Below are 16,216 nucleotides of genomic sequence, written 5' to 3'. Positions count from 1 at the left end.
TGGGTCTCGGGCGGGGAGGCGCTGCAGGTTTGCCGTTGGCTCCGTCGCTTCTGAGCCGTGGTGGGACGCGCTCTGGTCGCACGGGGCTCGCCAAGAAACGTTGCCGTTGCAAAGCCGGCAGTCCTTTCAGCGTACCGAACTTGCGTGTTAGTGGGGTAAGGGCCTGCAGAGGAGACAAAAAAGAAGCTCGTGTCTTTTGCGTTGTTCTGCGATTTGTAAGGAAACTGTCAGTAATTCTTACAGGTGCTTTTTTCCCTCTGTTAGGTATTTACTTCAGTGACATAAGATATTTGTTGTTCCTGGAAGGCCAACCAGTTTAAGGTGTATCTTTGGTATCTTGCAAAGACTTCTTTCTGTTTGCCTTCTGTCATAAAAAACTGAAAGGATGTAGACCAATTTTCTCCCTTTGCAGGCTACTTTTAGAATGGCTTATTCATGAATTGTAAAGGAACATACAAAGGTGATACCTTCACAGGATACTGTGACGGTCAGTAGTGAAGAGAGTACTGTCCATGAGTGTGCTATTTTAGAGACCCTTTTCTTAAGCCGTCTCCTCTCCTGCTCTCTTGTCTTATTCATATGCTTCTTTGTTTGCTGGTTGTTAAAGGGACAAGTACAGAGTATTTAAAGTATTTTTTTAGTCTTCAGAAGTATCGCGTTAATAATGGTGCGATGAAATGTGGTGTGTGCGATGTATCTCCTGTCGTACGTTGTGGGATGCTAGCCCCAAAAACTTTGATCGTATGAAGTGGAATTAAGCAGAATGTTAAGAGTTGATTTGTGCAAATCAAGTTATGGGTCAGACATTTTAAACATTAATCGAAACAGTGGAAACCTGAAACATACTAGCATGTAGTTAATACCGTCATTACAGAAGGTATATGTGATGCGTTTGTGGAAACTTTGCCTACTCACAACATGCAAAGGAAAAATAAGAAAAAATGGTATGGCCTCGGGGCACCTGATGCACGCTTGACTTGTGTGCATGTGCTAGTCAGAATGAGATATGCACAGAGCTGTGAAACTGCAGGTTTGGGTTTTTAAAATGCAGCAGCCAACACTGTTCAGTCTTGTTTCGTAGATTTACAAAGATTCAAAGCAACACATCACCTATTGTAGTTTTGTACTCTCCTTAATATAAAATCTTCCTTTAAATCAGGTTTAGCAGTGATGTAAATTGCTCTTGCTCATGCAATGTTTGTGCTGTATTTTTGCGATGTAGTTTGCTGCGTAGCTTTTGGGGAGAAGGATGCGTAATACAAGATGACGTTGTGAAGTGGTATCTGTTTTCTGTTTTGTAGATGACTCGGCAGATGCAATTCCAGAGCATAACGAATTCCTTTTTCCAGAATATGAAATTTTTAGCAGTGATGTAAATTGCTCTTGCTCATGCAATGTTTGTGCTGTATTTTTGCGATGTAGTTTGCTGCGTAGCTTTTGGGGAGAAGGATGCGTAATACAAGATGACGTTGTGAAGTGGTATCTGTTTTCTGTTTTGTAGATGACTCGGCAGATGCAATTCCAGAGCATAACGAATTCCTTTTTCCAGAATATGAAATTTTGATAGAACCTGATCCTGCTGACAGCAGCGTAGATCCCAATGATGAACAAGGAGCTGTAGATACATCAAAGGACCTGAAAGAACAAGAGGAACTCAGAGCTACAGGCAGTGCAGGTAAGAAAGAAAGATGCTGTCTGTAAATCTTCCTAATGAAGCCTGTATTACATCTTGAAAATACAAAATACTGTGATTTTTAAGTGTTCATTGTTAACTACTGGTGACAAAAGGCTAAATCTACAGTCATTTGTGATGCAAGTTTTTGTATACATCCCATAATACAAGTTGCTTTTAGGGGAGAGACTTACTAGGCCCCAACCCTAGGAGCTGTTGAAGTGGCTGTTGCTGCAGTGAAACGGCAGGTAGCTGGGAGTTACACTGTGTCCCTGCGTGCTTCCTGCAGGTGAGGAGTAACTCAAGAGAGAAAAACAGGGCCCTGAGCATCTGCTGCTGGACACTGTTGGAATCAGGAGACTGAGTTAGATGTCTCGGCTTGACTCGGTTCAATTTGTCTTAATTTACTGAAAATACTTAACAAATCTTCCTTGTCTGTGCTAGAAGAAAACTGTTCTGAGGCTATTTTAATTGACCTTGAATTAGGCAATCGAAGTGCAGCCCGCTTCCTCAAAAAATTCAGGATGTGTTTGCAGCTCGCCACACTGGCTTTGCACAGGCCCAGGGTGGAGAGCTGGTGGTGTTACGGGGGAAGGCTGCTGGGCTCCCAGCTGTCCCTTACTGTGGTCTGAAGCTGTCTCAAGACTGCTCGGTGCCCCACGCCGCTGTGAACGCGGGAGTGTAACAGAGACACCTTCAGTGCTAGAAACTGAAGTCTGGGACATGCATGGCACGGGTGGCCTTTCTGGCTTTGCACAGGCCCAGGGTGGAGAGCTGGTGGTGTTACGGGGGAAGGCTGCTGGGCTCCCAGCTGTCCCTTACTGTGGTCTGAAGCTGTCTCAAGACTGCTCGGTGCCCCACGCCGCTGTGAACGCGGGAGTGTAACAGAGACACCTTCAGTGCTAGAAACTGAAGTCTGGGACATGCATGGCACGGGTGGCCTTTTCCAGATGTCACATTCTTTCAGCAGCCTCAGCGATACCTGCTGGGAGGCATAAACTTTGGTGGATTAAATCCTTCCCTTTCCAGTGTTCCATTACTGACATCTATGTTTAAAATGCAACTAAAACTAGTAAATGGATCTGTGCGTGACTGGATCTTAATATGTCACAGAAAAGAAAAAAGTCTTAGTGATTTACACCGGGAATGATTTTTGAGAGCAAAATGCACTTACAGGTACGATACTGGTTTTAATTTTTGGCTGTCTTGCATTAGCCTGTAACCTTTGGGGTTTTTTTCCTTGCTTAGGTGAAGCATTTCAATCCTTAGATGAAGAGACATTGGAAGCAATGGCAAAACATGAGACTGAAGAAGACAAGATCTTCCAAATGTTTAAAGAGCGAGTAGCTGCCGAACCAGAGCAGGTCAGAAGATGGGGCAGCCTTACAACTTACAGGTTCTGGCAGGGCATCCTGCTACACCTGCAAAATGTTTCATTGCCTTTCATACCTACAGTTAGAAATGGCGATGGGGATGCCTCCTTATCTTCCACACGCCTTAACCAGCACACCCTAATCTTCCTTATGTGCAGAACTTGATTCATGCTGAAGTAAGAATTTAGCACCTGCTCATCTATCCCAAACAGAAATTGGTCAGGACGAGAGGGCACAGGGGTGCTGAAGCCAACATGGTGGGGGGAGGACCTGCCATCCTGTGAGGTGGTTCTAACCAAAGGAGGTGGTGAAGCATTGCTCTCTTCCCCAGCCTTTGGCCCTGTTGGCTTTCTTCTCAGCAGAACCAAAACTTCAGAGAGGAGCTCTGTCACAGTCACCAGCTGCATGGGGGGGTTGGTTTGGCTTTTTTTAAGGTTGAAGAAATTAGTGATGGCTTTAAAATGTCAACTATTTAAAACAGAAATCTCCCCCCATGCTATTTCTTGCTAACACAAGAAGATGAAAAAAGCCACATTGTCAAATAAAAACATGGTTCCTGGTTCCATTCAGAGGAAACACAGGCCTAAGTCCGTGAAAGTGGTGGAAGAAGTAAAGAAATTCTCTCGATGTTTTACCTCGTAGCTGAGGGGTGAGGGTGCACACCCAGAAAGCAGGAGGCTTTGAGTCTGTTCCCTCCTGTTTGGGGTAGATGCATCACCTCCCTCTCTGACCAGCCTCATACTGACTGATCTGCATAAGAGTACTCTTGTTGATAATGCCTGATTTGCTGTATAACTATTCAGATCGTAATGGAACAACAAAGGATATGAATGTCTGAAAATACCTCCTTCCTGGACATGAGGACAGTCCCCTTGCATTTAGATGCAGAACTGCAAACAGAAACAGCTGGGTTGCATTCCTGACTTCTGTACACTTCTATCTGCTGATCTATCAACGTGCTGTTCTTCCATCTCAAGGCTATAAAATACCTCATCTAGCATTTCTGGGTCCCTTAATTAGAGAAATCAAATCATTGCAGTTTATCCCTGGATCATTGAAAAAATGCTGTATGAATACTTGCATGATTCACATAGTTAATAAAACTTCTATAAAGAATCTGTCTTATTTAGAATACTGCATTTGCATCTGATAGACTTTGCCATGGGTATTACTTAAAGGAACTGACCTTTTTCTGCACCATCCTACCACTTTCTCTATATCAGTAAATACCAATTTTATACCAAGATGAAAAGACAGTCTTGAGAACTTAAACTTCTGCTCTATTTCAGATTATTAGGTACTGCAGAGGAGGAGAAGGCCCAATCTGGGTATCAGGTGAAAATATTCCTGAAGAAAAAGATATCCCAAATTGTTTATGTGGTGCCAGAAGGATTTTTGAATTCCAGGTATGTAAATTCATTTAAAGATAATACAGGTAATGTAGTTCAGACCTAACGGGCTCAAATTATATAGGTGTTGTCTTCTAATAACAGCAAGGTAGTTGAAGTTGCTACAAACTAACTATGCTAAATTGTACAGAGCCCTCATTTACCATTGTAACTGCTTTTTCCTGTAAAACTTTCACATACAGAAGGTAGGTTCCCATCTGATAATTTGCACCATCCATAAAATGGTGCACTTATGAATATGGAACCATTCTCTTAAGTAATAGGAGTCTGGTATTGTATATTTAAAAAAAAAAGGCTTTATGATGTGAATTGGAAATATGTCTGGCTGGAAGTATTCAGCTGTAGAATTGTGAATGCTAGAAGCATATGTATGGTGAGTATGCTTAATGTCATGCAAAGACAAAACATAGTTATGAAGGTAATTTCAAATGGAAGGAGGCTTACAAATCAGGCAACGCTTAGTTAAATAAAACTTGTGTAGATAAAATAAGTAGGGCGATGTCTTTCATTCCCTGTGCCATCTACTACACTGTTTTGGGAATTCCAAACTTACTTTGAGCTGCTGCATTACGTAGTAGCTTTGACTGGGATTTTGGTGTAAGAGAACATAAATGAAGGCAGGACCCTTTTTGGGAGGAGACGCAGGGAGAGGGTAGAGAGCTGTGGCCTGCCTCTGAATCCTTGTTTTTCCTTGAAGATTATGCCACAGCTCCTGAACCACCTTCAGGTTGACAGCCTCGGAGAGAGCGTCGACTGGGGAACGCTGGTGGTGTACACTTGTGCTGACAACTGCGGTGAGGGAAATGAATACCTGGAAGAGTTCATATGGAAACAAGACTTCTCTGGAGGCGCTATTTAACTTCCATCAAGTTACTAACTTGGGTCATCTAAATAGAATACTTGCCTTGTTTCAGTGCATCTCTGCACTTTGCAAACAAGTAATTGAACTGAAGTCACTGATAACTGTGTATCTTGTAACAGTGATAGAACTACTACAAGTAGACCTTGACAGCCTCTCTCTCATGCTCCACAGGAGCTTTTACTTCAGCCTGGTAGTGAAGCCAGATGCATTTGTTCAGTAAATTTTACTTCAAATCTCAATTCTCAATGTTCAAATAAAGGTGAAATATTTTTGGATTGGTGAAGTATCTTTTGTTGGTGACTGAACTTCAAGAACGTAGATTGTTGTCTGTCAGGATTTTCTTTGTGCTACTCAAAAATTAACATTAATTCACAGAGAAAAGCTGACTAATGTAAGAGCACTTGAGTGCTTATGCTCAGGAGATGTAAAGAAGTCATAGCTAAGACAAAGCTGCGTAGCCTTTCACTGTGGAACTTAAATCTGCTTCTCTTTCTCAGAAGGTACACTGAGTCTCATGCTTATGAATATGTTACATATATCTGACTTAAAATTATTAACGGAGTTCAACTATTTCTGCATGGGACTATCTGGTGCAGAAGCAGTTTAAACAGAGCCAGCCATATCAGAACACGTTTGTCTTTTTATTTACTGCCTGTAGCAGCAGATTTTCAAGCTGAATTGTACCTTAAGTCTGCCATTTTTAGTGAAGTTTAAAAATAAGTGCCCTCTGCAGGGATGATTCTGCTATTTGACTGCCATATAGCTGAGGCAAAAGAAAAGTGAAACCATAATGCTGAATTTACTGGGGTAGTTGCTTAACTACTGCTGTGGCTATAGCTACATTTGCAGAAAAGATAAGGCTTTTTTTTTGTGTGCCTCAGTATAGAATTCACTTCAGTTACATATTCCCTTATCCCACTCAAACCATTCATGTCTGCTTACCAGTGATTCTGAAGGTGATTTTATGAAAGCCTTAGGCCCACTGTTGGGTTTTTCTGTATTAATTTAGATGCTGGAAATATTGAAATGAGCAGTTTTTTTTGGAATGCTTTACATATAAGCTGTTTGGTCATCACAGAACTTAATTTCTAAAAGGGTGGTTTTAAGCTTTGGTATATGTCATGGAACAGCAAACAGTATCTTAAGTTATAGTACAGCTTGACTGATTTTATTGAAAACCATCCCACAGTTACTTAAGGCTCCAAGTTTTCCTCCAGAGTTGAGAGTTTTGCAGATAAGTTGGTAATAGTTCAGGGTCCTGCAACAGCACGGACAGTCATACAGTTATGTTCAAGAGCACTCAGGAACATCCATTAGCTCACAGCACAGAGCGGTGTGGCCCTGAAGGCCATGCAGTGTTTGTATCTTGAACTTACCCTGGCAAAGCTACGTTATTAAACAGCAGCTTTCTGATAAGATCCATTAAACCAATTATTAAAACGCCTGGAAAAACACGGGTGTACACCACTATGGGGGGAGTAGAGAAGACTAAGGATTAAGGTCACTCAGGATTTGCAAACGGAGCAGTAGCACAGCCAGCCAAAACTTCATTTTGTCTGGAATGAAACACCAACTTAGTGAATAGAGAGACCATGGTTACATTGGGGTTAGTTTTAGATAAAAGCTGTTTGAAAGAACGTGCAAGTCATAGAAAGGAGGTTACTATTACTGAAAATTTACTGGAGAAAAAAAACGTTTATTTTTAGTTCTCAGCCCATTAAGCTTCAAGCACAGTTCAGAGGAAGATCATGTACATACTGACTCTAGTCGGAAGGGCTTTGACATTTTACAGGAACACTAATATAGTGAGACTGTCATAGTTGGTAAAATACAAGAGTAGTAATTTAATTTAAAGAAATTCTAGAAGATAAGCAGGGATCTTTTGTTCCAATTCAGTCAAGTGTAGTTAAATATTTAAGACTTGTATAAATCCCATCTGTTGAACATGAGGCAACACATACTCGAACACAAACTTCTTTAACCGGTCATCTCTTTTGCTTTAACATACTAGAAATGCTCAAGCTAGACATTACCAGCAGTCATGTCCTTGGCAAGCAAGCCAGAGCATTGTTAAGATTCTCTCAAAATGACAAGTCACTTACAGTAGTGCATGTATTATTGAAAAATCCAGATTAAATTAAAAAAAAAAGTTTTCAATGTATTTCACTCTACCAGCTGGGTAATTTTAAAATTCATTAAGACAGTTCCCATAATTGTATAAACAGGGTTTATTGTACATGTGGAACTGAAGGAGGAAAGAGAAGGAAGGTATATATTATATATATATGTACAGTGAGCCATTTTCATTAATAAATTTATTCTGTCTTGCTTAATACTGGAAAGGGAATGTGTCTGGCAACAAAGAAATTTTAAATTGAAAAAATTTAAAAGCTTAAGTTCTGAAAATTATAAAAACCATGGTCTTATGGAAGGAAGTTAAAACATATATACATGGCAATTTAAGTGGTTTATACAGTGAGTGACACAGTTGCATTTGTCTTTTAAACCAACTTATGGATTTTCTATTAATAGAACTGGCATTAAAACTATTTAAAAGCTAGAATATAAATAAAACTTGGAGGGACTGCTCCAGGAACAGCCCAAGTAAAGCAACTCACAGTAACTCAGTAGACATAATCAATAATACAGTTCCCCTTGAGCATCAGGGAAGTAGGCACTAACTGGGAAATAGTCCAAGTCCTGGTGTTGCAGCTTCACTGGAAGTCCATCTCTTGTTACTGCTGTGCCATACGCAATACCTTTTAAAATATACCCCTGATTTCTCTGAAACGTGTAGAAACTGTTACGTTGTCTTTCTGAATCCCTTTAAAATAGGATAGATGTTTTCAAATGCTTCATAGATTTCTGCTCGTACTTTAGCACCTAGAAAAAGAGAGGGAATTAAGTTAGTGTGTACCTTTTGCCAAATACTTAATTTTAGCTTTTAGAATATTTATTTGAATGCGACTCTATATAAAACCCATGCATATCCAGAAATCTCTATTTTTATGATCTTTTTTTTTTTAAATACACATTGCGTGCAGAGCATATGCTACCAGCCTTCTCACTGTTTATTCTGATAACTGGTAAAACTTTCATTAGCATCTTTGTGCTTATGCTGTACTTGCAAACGGGATTTTTCTATACGTAATTTCTGCAGGAGACCCAACTACAAAGCACAGCCATACAGGATGCTTCTGCAGAAAGGCCTAACTGCTGGAGCTTTTTTTGAGGGCCTGAGTATCTGGGGAGCAAGGTCTGGCAATGGAGACCGCTGCATAGGCCCACCCACCACTTGCTGTACTGCAGGGACATGCTCCTTTTGTCTCCCGAGTCTTGTGGGTTTTTTCTCCATAGTAAGACTGAGTACGAGGGGAAAAGGAAGGGTGTAGGTGGAGTGCCTGGGGTTGAGGAGGTCCTAGAGCTCGGGTATCTCCCCTTCTTTGGCTGCTCTATCAAAGGAGAATGGCAGCAGCCTCCAGCCAAGCTGTCAAAGAACAGTTAGCTCAGTCACACACACCCAGCACACAGAAACAGACTTTCAGATTTTGCCAGAAACATTAACCTGCGCCCTTACAGCTTTTTGGGCACCTGCATACTTGATTAGGGTTCATGATCATTGCTTGTATGGATTTAGCCAAACATGGTTTGTTTTGTGCGCTCTCATCCACAGAATACTGTGCTATCTGTTCTTTCTCAGTACTGTCTTCTCTACAGGAAAGCACCTAGAAGTTACGCACCTCTGGTATCCTTGTGTGTTCTCTGTAATACAGTCTAAATGTAACCTACTGGAGTAAGATACTGTCTTCACTTACCAGTTAAAACCACTTTTCCAGAAACAAAAATAAGGAGAACAATTCTTGGCTTGATCATTCTGTAGATTAAGCCAGGAAACAATTCTGGCTCGTAGCTGTAAGAGAAGAGAGTGACAGTGTTTGAACACGCTTGCAGACACATGTTCCAGTCGTTCATCTGTAGGACTACAGGAACGGGCAGAGCAGATGTAGACCTCACTGAAATTTGGAGCTTAGCTGGGAGGATCACTTTGATAGGTTCATATTGCGAAACCGCAGTTACACCCGAGGCAAAGCAGCGATGGGAACAAAGATGCAGGTTTCCCTCTGGTGCAAGGGAGTAATCTAAACAGGTGTCACTCTCTAAGCTAGTCAATGCACAGCAAGAATGAAACATAAGCATGCTGAACTGCTGGTGTGTGAGTACCAATCCTTCTAATCTGATGGGAAATTTCACATCACAGCTGCCCACCATGTTCTGAATTTTAAAATCCAAAAATTTTGCAGGAAAACCCAGTTTCTGAACAACTCTTGCATACTTCCTTGCTGCCAGTCTGGATTGCTCCTCACTGAAGTGAGAAAAGGATATCCGTATTATTTCCTCAGTTAAGTATTACTTGAAGCAAATAGCATTAAACCACAAATATTTAATTCAGAGAAAAATGTCTGTGTTGAAGGGGAGGGGAAGGTCACATGCAAAATTTTTTACAACCAAAATTAACTAGCACTGGTTTGCATGCTAATTTTGGTACTAGGATCCTGAACACCATTAATGTTGTACTCGCTGTTCGTGAGGCAGAAAACAGTGAATTATAAATCCACATATTTCACACTTAAAATATCGACCTGAGTCCTTCTAATGAGACATGAAAACTGTTACTTAAGTAACAACATTGAACAACTACTGCCAGAAAACACGTATTTTATAAAAATCTGTAAACTGCCAAAATCCTCTGCTTGAGTCAGCCCAGGCATTCAAGCCTGGGTTTAATGCAACTGCACGGCCTTACACACTGCTGCAGAACTCAGTTTGCCTCAGTTTTGTAAACAGCCGAGGATCTGGTTGCTCCTAACACAGAGTAAGACAACTTGAACTTCAAGCGTCACCAGGCGAAGAAAGCGTTTCCTGTACAGCTCTATTCACTCATCTCTGCTCATTAGCTTATTCCTTCTGGATTCCTAACAGACTTCTTCAGAGCAGAATTTCTCTCCTGCCCACCGGAGTTAAGCTTCTGTTAGTCTTCAATTCTTACGCTTCAATGATCATGTTAAGAACGGATCAGACTTCAGGGACCACAGACTTCGAGCTCTTGGCCTGTGACGAATGAAACTATTGAAATATAAAATCACTCTTCCCCTGCCACTGCCCCTGCAGTTTAAGCCGTTCCAGTGCGTAGTCATTGAAATTTTTAATTATTAGAAAAAAAAATATGAAGCGCAAAGCCAAAAAAGTGAATATAATAACCTCCGCAAGCCAGTTTATCAGACTGTATGAAAGAGCTTCAGAAACAGAGCTACCATTTCCCCATTTGTAGGGAAGTCTTTTCGGTCATGAAAAGACATTTTGTGAAGAAACGTGTATTAGTCTATTTGAAATAACTGGGAAGCAAGCTTAGTTGTACCTGTACAACTTTGTTGTGCATATACAAATACTGTATACAAATAATAGTACTTCTAAAGCATCACGGTACAAGAGAAGAGACAGCTTGAATTAGTTTGCTTTTAATGCCTAAACATACCTTTTTGCTCCTGTGCACACCATTTTTCCAGAGCTGAATATAAGTGCAGTAGTACGTGGTTCTCTTATTCTCATAATAACAGCAGCAAAACGCTGAAATGTGAGTATTGAGACTGTTAGTGATATATTGCTGTAATCATTACATTAACACCAAATTTGCATAATCTAAGTAGCAATTTGCACTGTATTGCAAAGAAATACTAAGTTCAAACATACTTATGGATCACTCAAAATTTACTTGAAATGCTTAAATCACAAGTAGCTTCATACACACACACTGAGAGAGTCAGACAGGAAGGATATTTACGATTGCATTCCTATTTTACTAAGCTCATCTCTCATTACTGTATATGCAACATATAAATAATGCTAACATTTGCAACAGAGCAATAGAGACAATCTTAAAAACAAATAAATAAAAAATTTCCTCCACATGTCTTGAAATTTGATTTGTTATAAGCAGGATGGAAGACTATCTATCTGCAAATATTTTATGGTCTGTTTTGCTCCCGTGTCTTAAAAAATTGGACAGTGTTAGAATACCAGCAAACAGAACAGGTGGAGATCAAAGTTCTGTGTAAACAGAAGCCACCTCAACTACTGCAGTAGAACACAGCAGCCTGTTAGCTCTAGCTTTTTATTCTAAGTACTGTAACATCTCTGCCTGCATTTCCAAATATTCTTAAACTCTTCGAAGCAAGAGATACTGGAAACTGATGTGGGCATACACACACACACACATACACACAGACCCCTGTTTGACTGCTCACCATGCAGTCCCATAAACTGTTCTGCTGACATAACCAAGGCGGTAGCATGGGTTCCCTAACAGTACGTTTCTCAAACCATGGCTTAAATAATACAGCCAAGCAACACCTTCCTTTGATAGATGAATGTACTGAGTAAAAGTCAGGAGTGTGTTACGTAACCCTTCTTTCTCTCCACTGTGGAAAACAGCATTTCATATGGATTTTTGTAGCCTACAAGTTTTACACAACCACCTACCCCTAACTTAAGAGTTACCATGGCACGCTCAAATTTTTGCTGCACTAATATCTTACTCACATGCAATTATGTAACAGCATCACTGATATAAACCTACAACAGCAGTTATTTACCACATATGCCTGCATACGTGGTTTAATCTTTGAGAGCAGAACTCAGGTAAACTGTAGCAAAATCCCAAATATTAAAACAACAAAGTAACCACACCCCAGGAAAACTGAAGCTTTCCCAAGGCAAGTCAATTCAACTACACAACATCTAAACATTTATTAGAAATAGTGTCCAACTACTGTGGTTGCAAAGGTAACATTTCCAAGAGGAGCCACCCAAATGAAAAATGAAGCAACATAATTTTGATTCGACACTCCAGGTCCTCTCCTGTTGCTCAAAGTTTCCTGAGCTAAAAAAATCCCATGGTTTAACAAACTGCTATTTAGAAGCAGTGGGCAACTTAGAAGTCGATGCAAAAAAAAAAAAAAAAAAAAAACAAAACCAATTTCATTTTGCTGTTCCACCAAACCTAGCCGTCGGGAGCAAGGAGATGGCAGGAGTACTGGGGGACAAGATGCAGGAATGGAGCTCAGAGGGGAAGCAGGACTGTAAAAACCCAGTGACTGCACTGCGACCACAAGAATTCCAGGGGACCAGCCAGGTGGAGGAAGCCACAGCATATACAGGACAACCGTGGCTCTGGCAGGAGCCCTGGAGTTGAATTCTTCCTTCCTTTCTCCTTGTTGGGAGACAGGGAACAAGACTTCATCATCAGACATTTCACAGTAATATGGAAAAGGAACTTTCTGAGCACTACGAACAAATATGCCCGTATGAATAGCAGCAGAGGCCAACTCTACAACAAACAACTTTGCCAGTGCATTACACTGTTGGTTAGGTTCTTCCCAAATATGCAGCGTTCTTTCTAAATCTACCAAATTACAACCCGGTGTAAAACACAGCTACATCAGTATAAAAAGTCTTTTTACTAGTTTGACAGAATGTTTGAAGTTTATTAAAGATCTCTTTTTTAACTACAGTATAAAACTGCGTCTATAGTAGGAAGGTTTTTCAACCTATTTCAGCAAACTATATCCACAACCTGTGCCTTTGACATGCCTGTTATAGGATTAACTCTAATGCATTTCTCTTACCTTGGGATTATATTCAGCATTGCGGGCACGAAGCGCAATAGTTTTTAGGTCAAGTTTGCAACCAAGATTCACCGTGGACACAATATTCCTGAAGACAGTTCAGAGAAATACATTAAAAAGACAATAAAGAATTCATGTGTCTTCCTCATTTTTAACCATGCTTGATTAATTTTATTTGAGGTTTTTTGTGTTTTTCTTTTGATTTTGTTTCTCCAAGTGAGTTTGAATGACATCTTTCCTACTGACAGGAGCACTGAGCAGTGTTTTGGCTCAGGAACCTCCTTTTGTAGGGCAGTAGCTCCTAAGGCATGACTGCTGATTCCTCCTTATCTGCCAACTATTGTGAAAAGTGTCTCATGAGAAGAACCTCTATTGCAGTTTGGCAGGAAAAATTCTTGATGCTGAGAGGCCCCACCACAACCAGGGAAGCTGCTGGAATCAGGAGAAAATGAGGTAGCACTAGTACCATCTGAAATTTTCCTTGGTATGCCCTTCAAGGAGGAAGAAGAGGTGCAGGACGAACTGGGAATGACCCAGGAGGTAAACCCATTGCCAGGCGATAGGAAAGCAGGTCTCTAGAAAGTTTAAGAGAAGTTCCTAGATGCAAAATTTCCTTGGAACATGTTTTCTGGGAAAACTCTGAAATCTAAAGGTCCTCAATGGGGGGAAAAAAAAAAGAAAGATGAGGAACTACTCTTTCAGTAGTAGCAAAATTCATGTTATCAACCATTTCTCTTTGGGCCTTCAGTAAATTGCTGTAGAAGTCTCTTTAAAACTAAAGTTCGGAGAAAATACTTTCATACCTAACTCAGCTGTAGCCATGAACTAGAAAAGGGAACAAAGAATATTAAGTACAACTCAGCTCTAGCTCCTAGACTAGCAACTAGTTTCTTCCCCTCTACCCTTCTAATTCCCTTTCAGCTGTGATTGTTCCTGTATTCTGCTTTAATACCTCACTAACAAAATTCTACCCACAGTGAAATGTGTACCTGTTTGCAAAGTGGAGCTATTTGCTTTTCTGTGAACAGGTCACAAATATCCAGTAAATTACAAATGAGACTATGTTTCAACGTATACATGTTTTGAAATACCAGATTATCAACCCATACTACTTTATAGCTAAAGCATGATGAATTCCTAAAGTGCATAGAGTTAAAAGTTACGATGGTGTTAACTGAAGACACATATAACATCCTCCACTGGTATGCTTAAAATATGTATGGTTGACAAATCACCAAGAAACTGTTTATATTACTAAGTGGTTTAGTAACAAAGCTAAGCTAAAAATAAAAGCAAAAAATCACTCATATTGCTAGAGGAGACCCATAAATTCTCAGGACCTCCCTCTCCACCAAAATGCAGTACTCAATTCCTGATATGGCTCTGGTCCTAAGTCTTTAAAGGGCTATCTGAGGAAGGACATGCTGCACTAACACATGGGACACTCACTGTAGCTGTGGCACTATCCCAGAGCTCTCGGACGCCGGTGTTGCAGGAGTTATTGGAGTCATCGGAGTCATTGGAGAGGGGTACAGAGGTGTGGTTCCCGGTAAAGGGGCTGTGGTAAGAGTCTGTGAGTGGAAGAGCTGGGGAGTTTGACCAGATGTTCCCTGTGTCGCTTGCTGTGATGTAGATTGCTGTGCTGCTTGTTGCTGCTGCTGCTGCCGCTGCTGTTCCTCTAGGATGGACAGACTGTTGGTGCTCTGGACAGGCTGTGGTGTCAGTCCTGTGCCATATGGCATCATCGGGCTAAAAATTGGAATTCCTGGAGTCATTGCACCCTACAGAAGAAAGCATGAAACAGAAACCACAGATACTGTTTACTCCATTTTGGTTTTAAGAGAAAAAGTTTTCAGGAGGAGTCTAAAAATAAATCAACTTAAGTTGATCATATCAAACCCGAGGCATATAGTAGTAAAACCAGACAGCCCTTGGAAATGCAGTTCTTCTATAGAATATTACCTCTAGAGACCTGTCAGTTCTAGCATTGTTCATCTCCAGCCAGTCATGCTGATACGCTTCTCACACCACCTTGCAAGCATGTCTCAACTTTGACCCACAATTTAACTTGCAATTGTTTGAACAAAGACCGTGCCCATCATACCAAATGTATTCACAGCACAGCTACAGTCCATTATGTATAAGTTAGTTTAAAGGGCAACCACCAAAATTAAATTAATATTTCCAACTTGTCAGTCATGTTTCAACTTAAAGGAATCCCATAGATCTGCATGTTTCTTATACCTCTGGATATACAAATTGAGGGTTTTAAAATTCTGCTTTATACTAGTATTATTCTATACCTAGCAGAATTTTTCAGATCCGCAAACAAAAAACCTGAAGTTACATGCAAGAAACGGAAAACACTTTCACAAAGAAATTCAGATCACAATTGCATATTAAATAATTTGTTTTTACCTGAGGGGAGGCCAAGCCTTGAGCATAGGGTGGCAAGCTGTTGTTCTGATCCATGATTCCAGTTATTTCTTTGGTGAGGCCAGAAGTATTTCCTTCAATTAATTTAAAATTAACTTCAAATCCTAGAGGATTTTTAACCCTTTAAAACATTCCAGCAAAGTAGCTTTTTAAGCCAAGTGTTAGGAAAACATCAGGTCCAGAAAAATGTCTGTTACGAGTCTAAAATACTAATCAAAGCCTGAAAAGAGAAAAAGTTGTATCTTGAGAATAGTATCTAAGCACAAAACCAAAAGCAAACCTATCAGCTGCTGAGTTAGATAAGAGACAGCCATGCATAAATATACGTAAGAACATTCACACACGCGCGCGCACACACATGCACAATCCATAAAAATAACCTTTTTCGGGCACACTCTATAGAAGCTTTGCAGCGTGCTTCTGTTGAAGCCCCTGACAGCTAACCTGACTCACGTGGGCAGGCTTCTGTCTAACCGAACCCTCCTGCACGAACAAGTCAAGCTGTTAATGCTCATTCTACTCCAAGCTTTGCTTTAGCTGGAAAAGCACTGATTTTTTTAGAATTGAATTCCACTGACTACTAACCAACAAGCTTACTGACACATTGCTTGTAAGTCTCTTCGTGGCCATTTTGAGGCTTGGGCTTCCAAAAATATTTTTCCTTCTATGGGAAAAGTATCGCTGTTCAAATCAGAACTAGGTAACCCTCTTCCATCCACTTCTACAAAATAAAGCACTAACATATTTCAAACAATGACGTGCTTTATAAGAAAAAAAGAAAT

At 40.4% G+C, this 16,216-nt stretch overlaps 2 protein-coding genes across 3 annotated transcripts; one reads left to right on the top strand and one right to left on the bottom strand.

Annotated features, from left to right (window-relative positions):
* Window positions 1–1,501: 1,501 nt before the first annotated feature.
* On the top strand, window positions 1,502–5,313 carry PDCD2 (programmed cell death 2; the record flags this gene model as incomplete). Its single annotated transcript, XM_009582927.1, has 4 exons — window positions 1,502–1,675; window positions 2,921–3,036; window positions 4,335–4,451; window positions 5,152–5,313. Coding segments are annotated over 4 exons (569 nt in total), but the record flags the coding sequence as incomplete, so codon positions are not given.
* A 2,216-nt stretch (window positions 5,314–7,529) lies between these two features.
* TBP (TATA box binding protein) lies at window positions 7,530–15,657 on the bottom strand. 2 transcript variants are annotated; one of them, XM_009582924.1, is made up of 7 exons: window positions 15,417–15,657; window positions 14,448–14,779; window positions 12,999–13,086; window positions 10,850–10,941; window positions 9,514–9,679; window positions 9,132–9,228; window positions 7,530–8,199 (listed from the first exon to the last, which is right to left on the bottom strand). In XM_009582924.1, the coding sequence occupies exons 1-7, from the start codon at window positions 15,468–15,470 to the stop codon at window positions 8,120–8,122; spliced, it is 909 nt and encodes a 302-aa protein (XP_009581219.1). In that variant the 5' UTR covers window positions 15,471–15,657; the 3' UTR covers window positions 7,530–8,119. The 2 variants fall into 2 exon arrangements, with proteins under 2 accessions (XP_009581219.1, XP_009581220.1); XM_009582925.1 differs by lacking the exon at window positions 9,514–9,679 and having other exon boundaries at window positions 9,132–9,226; window positions 15,417–15,656.
* Window positions 15,658–16,216: the final 559 nt, after the last annotated feature.

The sequence above is a fragment of the Fulmarus glacialis genome, unplaced genomic scaffold, assembly GCF_000690835.1.
Source record: "Fulmarus glacialis isolate BGI_N327 unplaced genomic scaffold, ASM69083v1 scaffold27968, whole genome shotgun sequence".
Taxonomy (NCBI): Eukaryota; Metazoa; Chordata; class Aves; order Procellariiformes; family Procellariidae; genus Fulmarus; species Fulmarus glacialis.
This window is presented reverse-complemented; position numbering and strand designations above follow the sequence as displayed.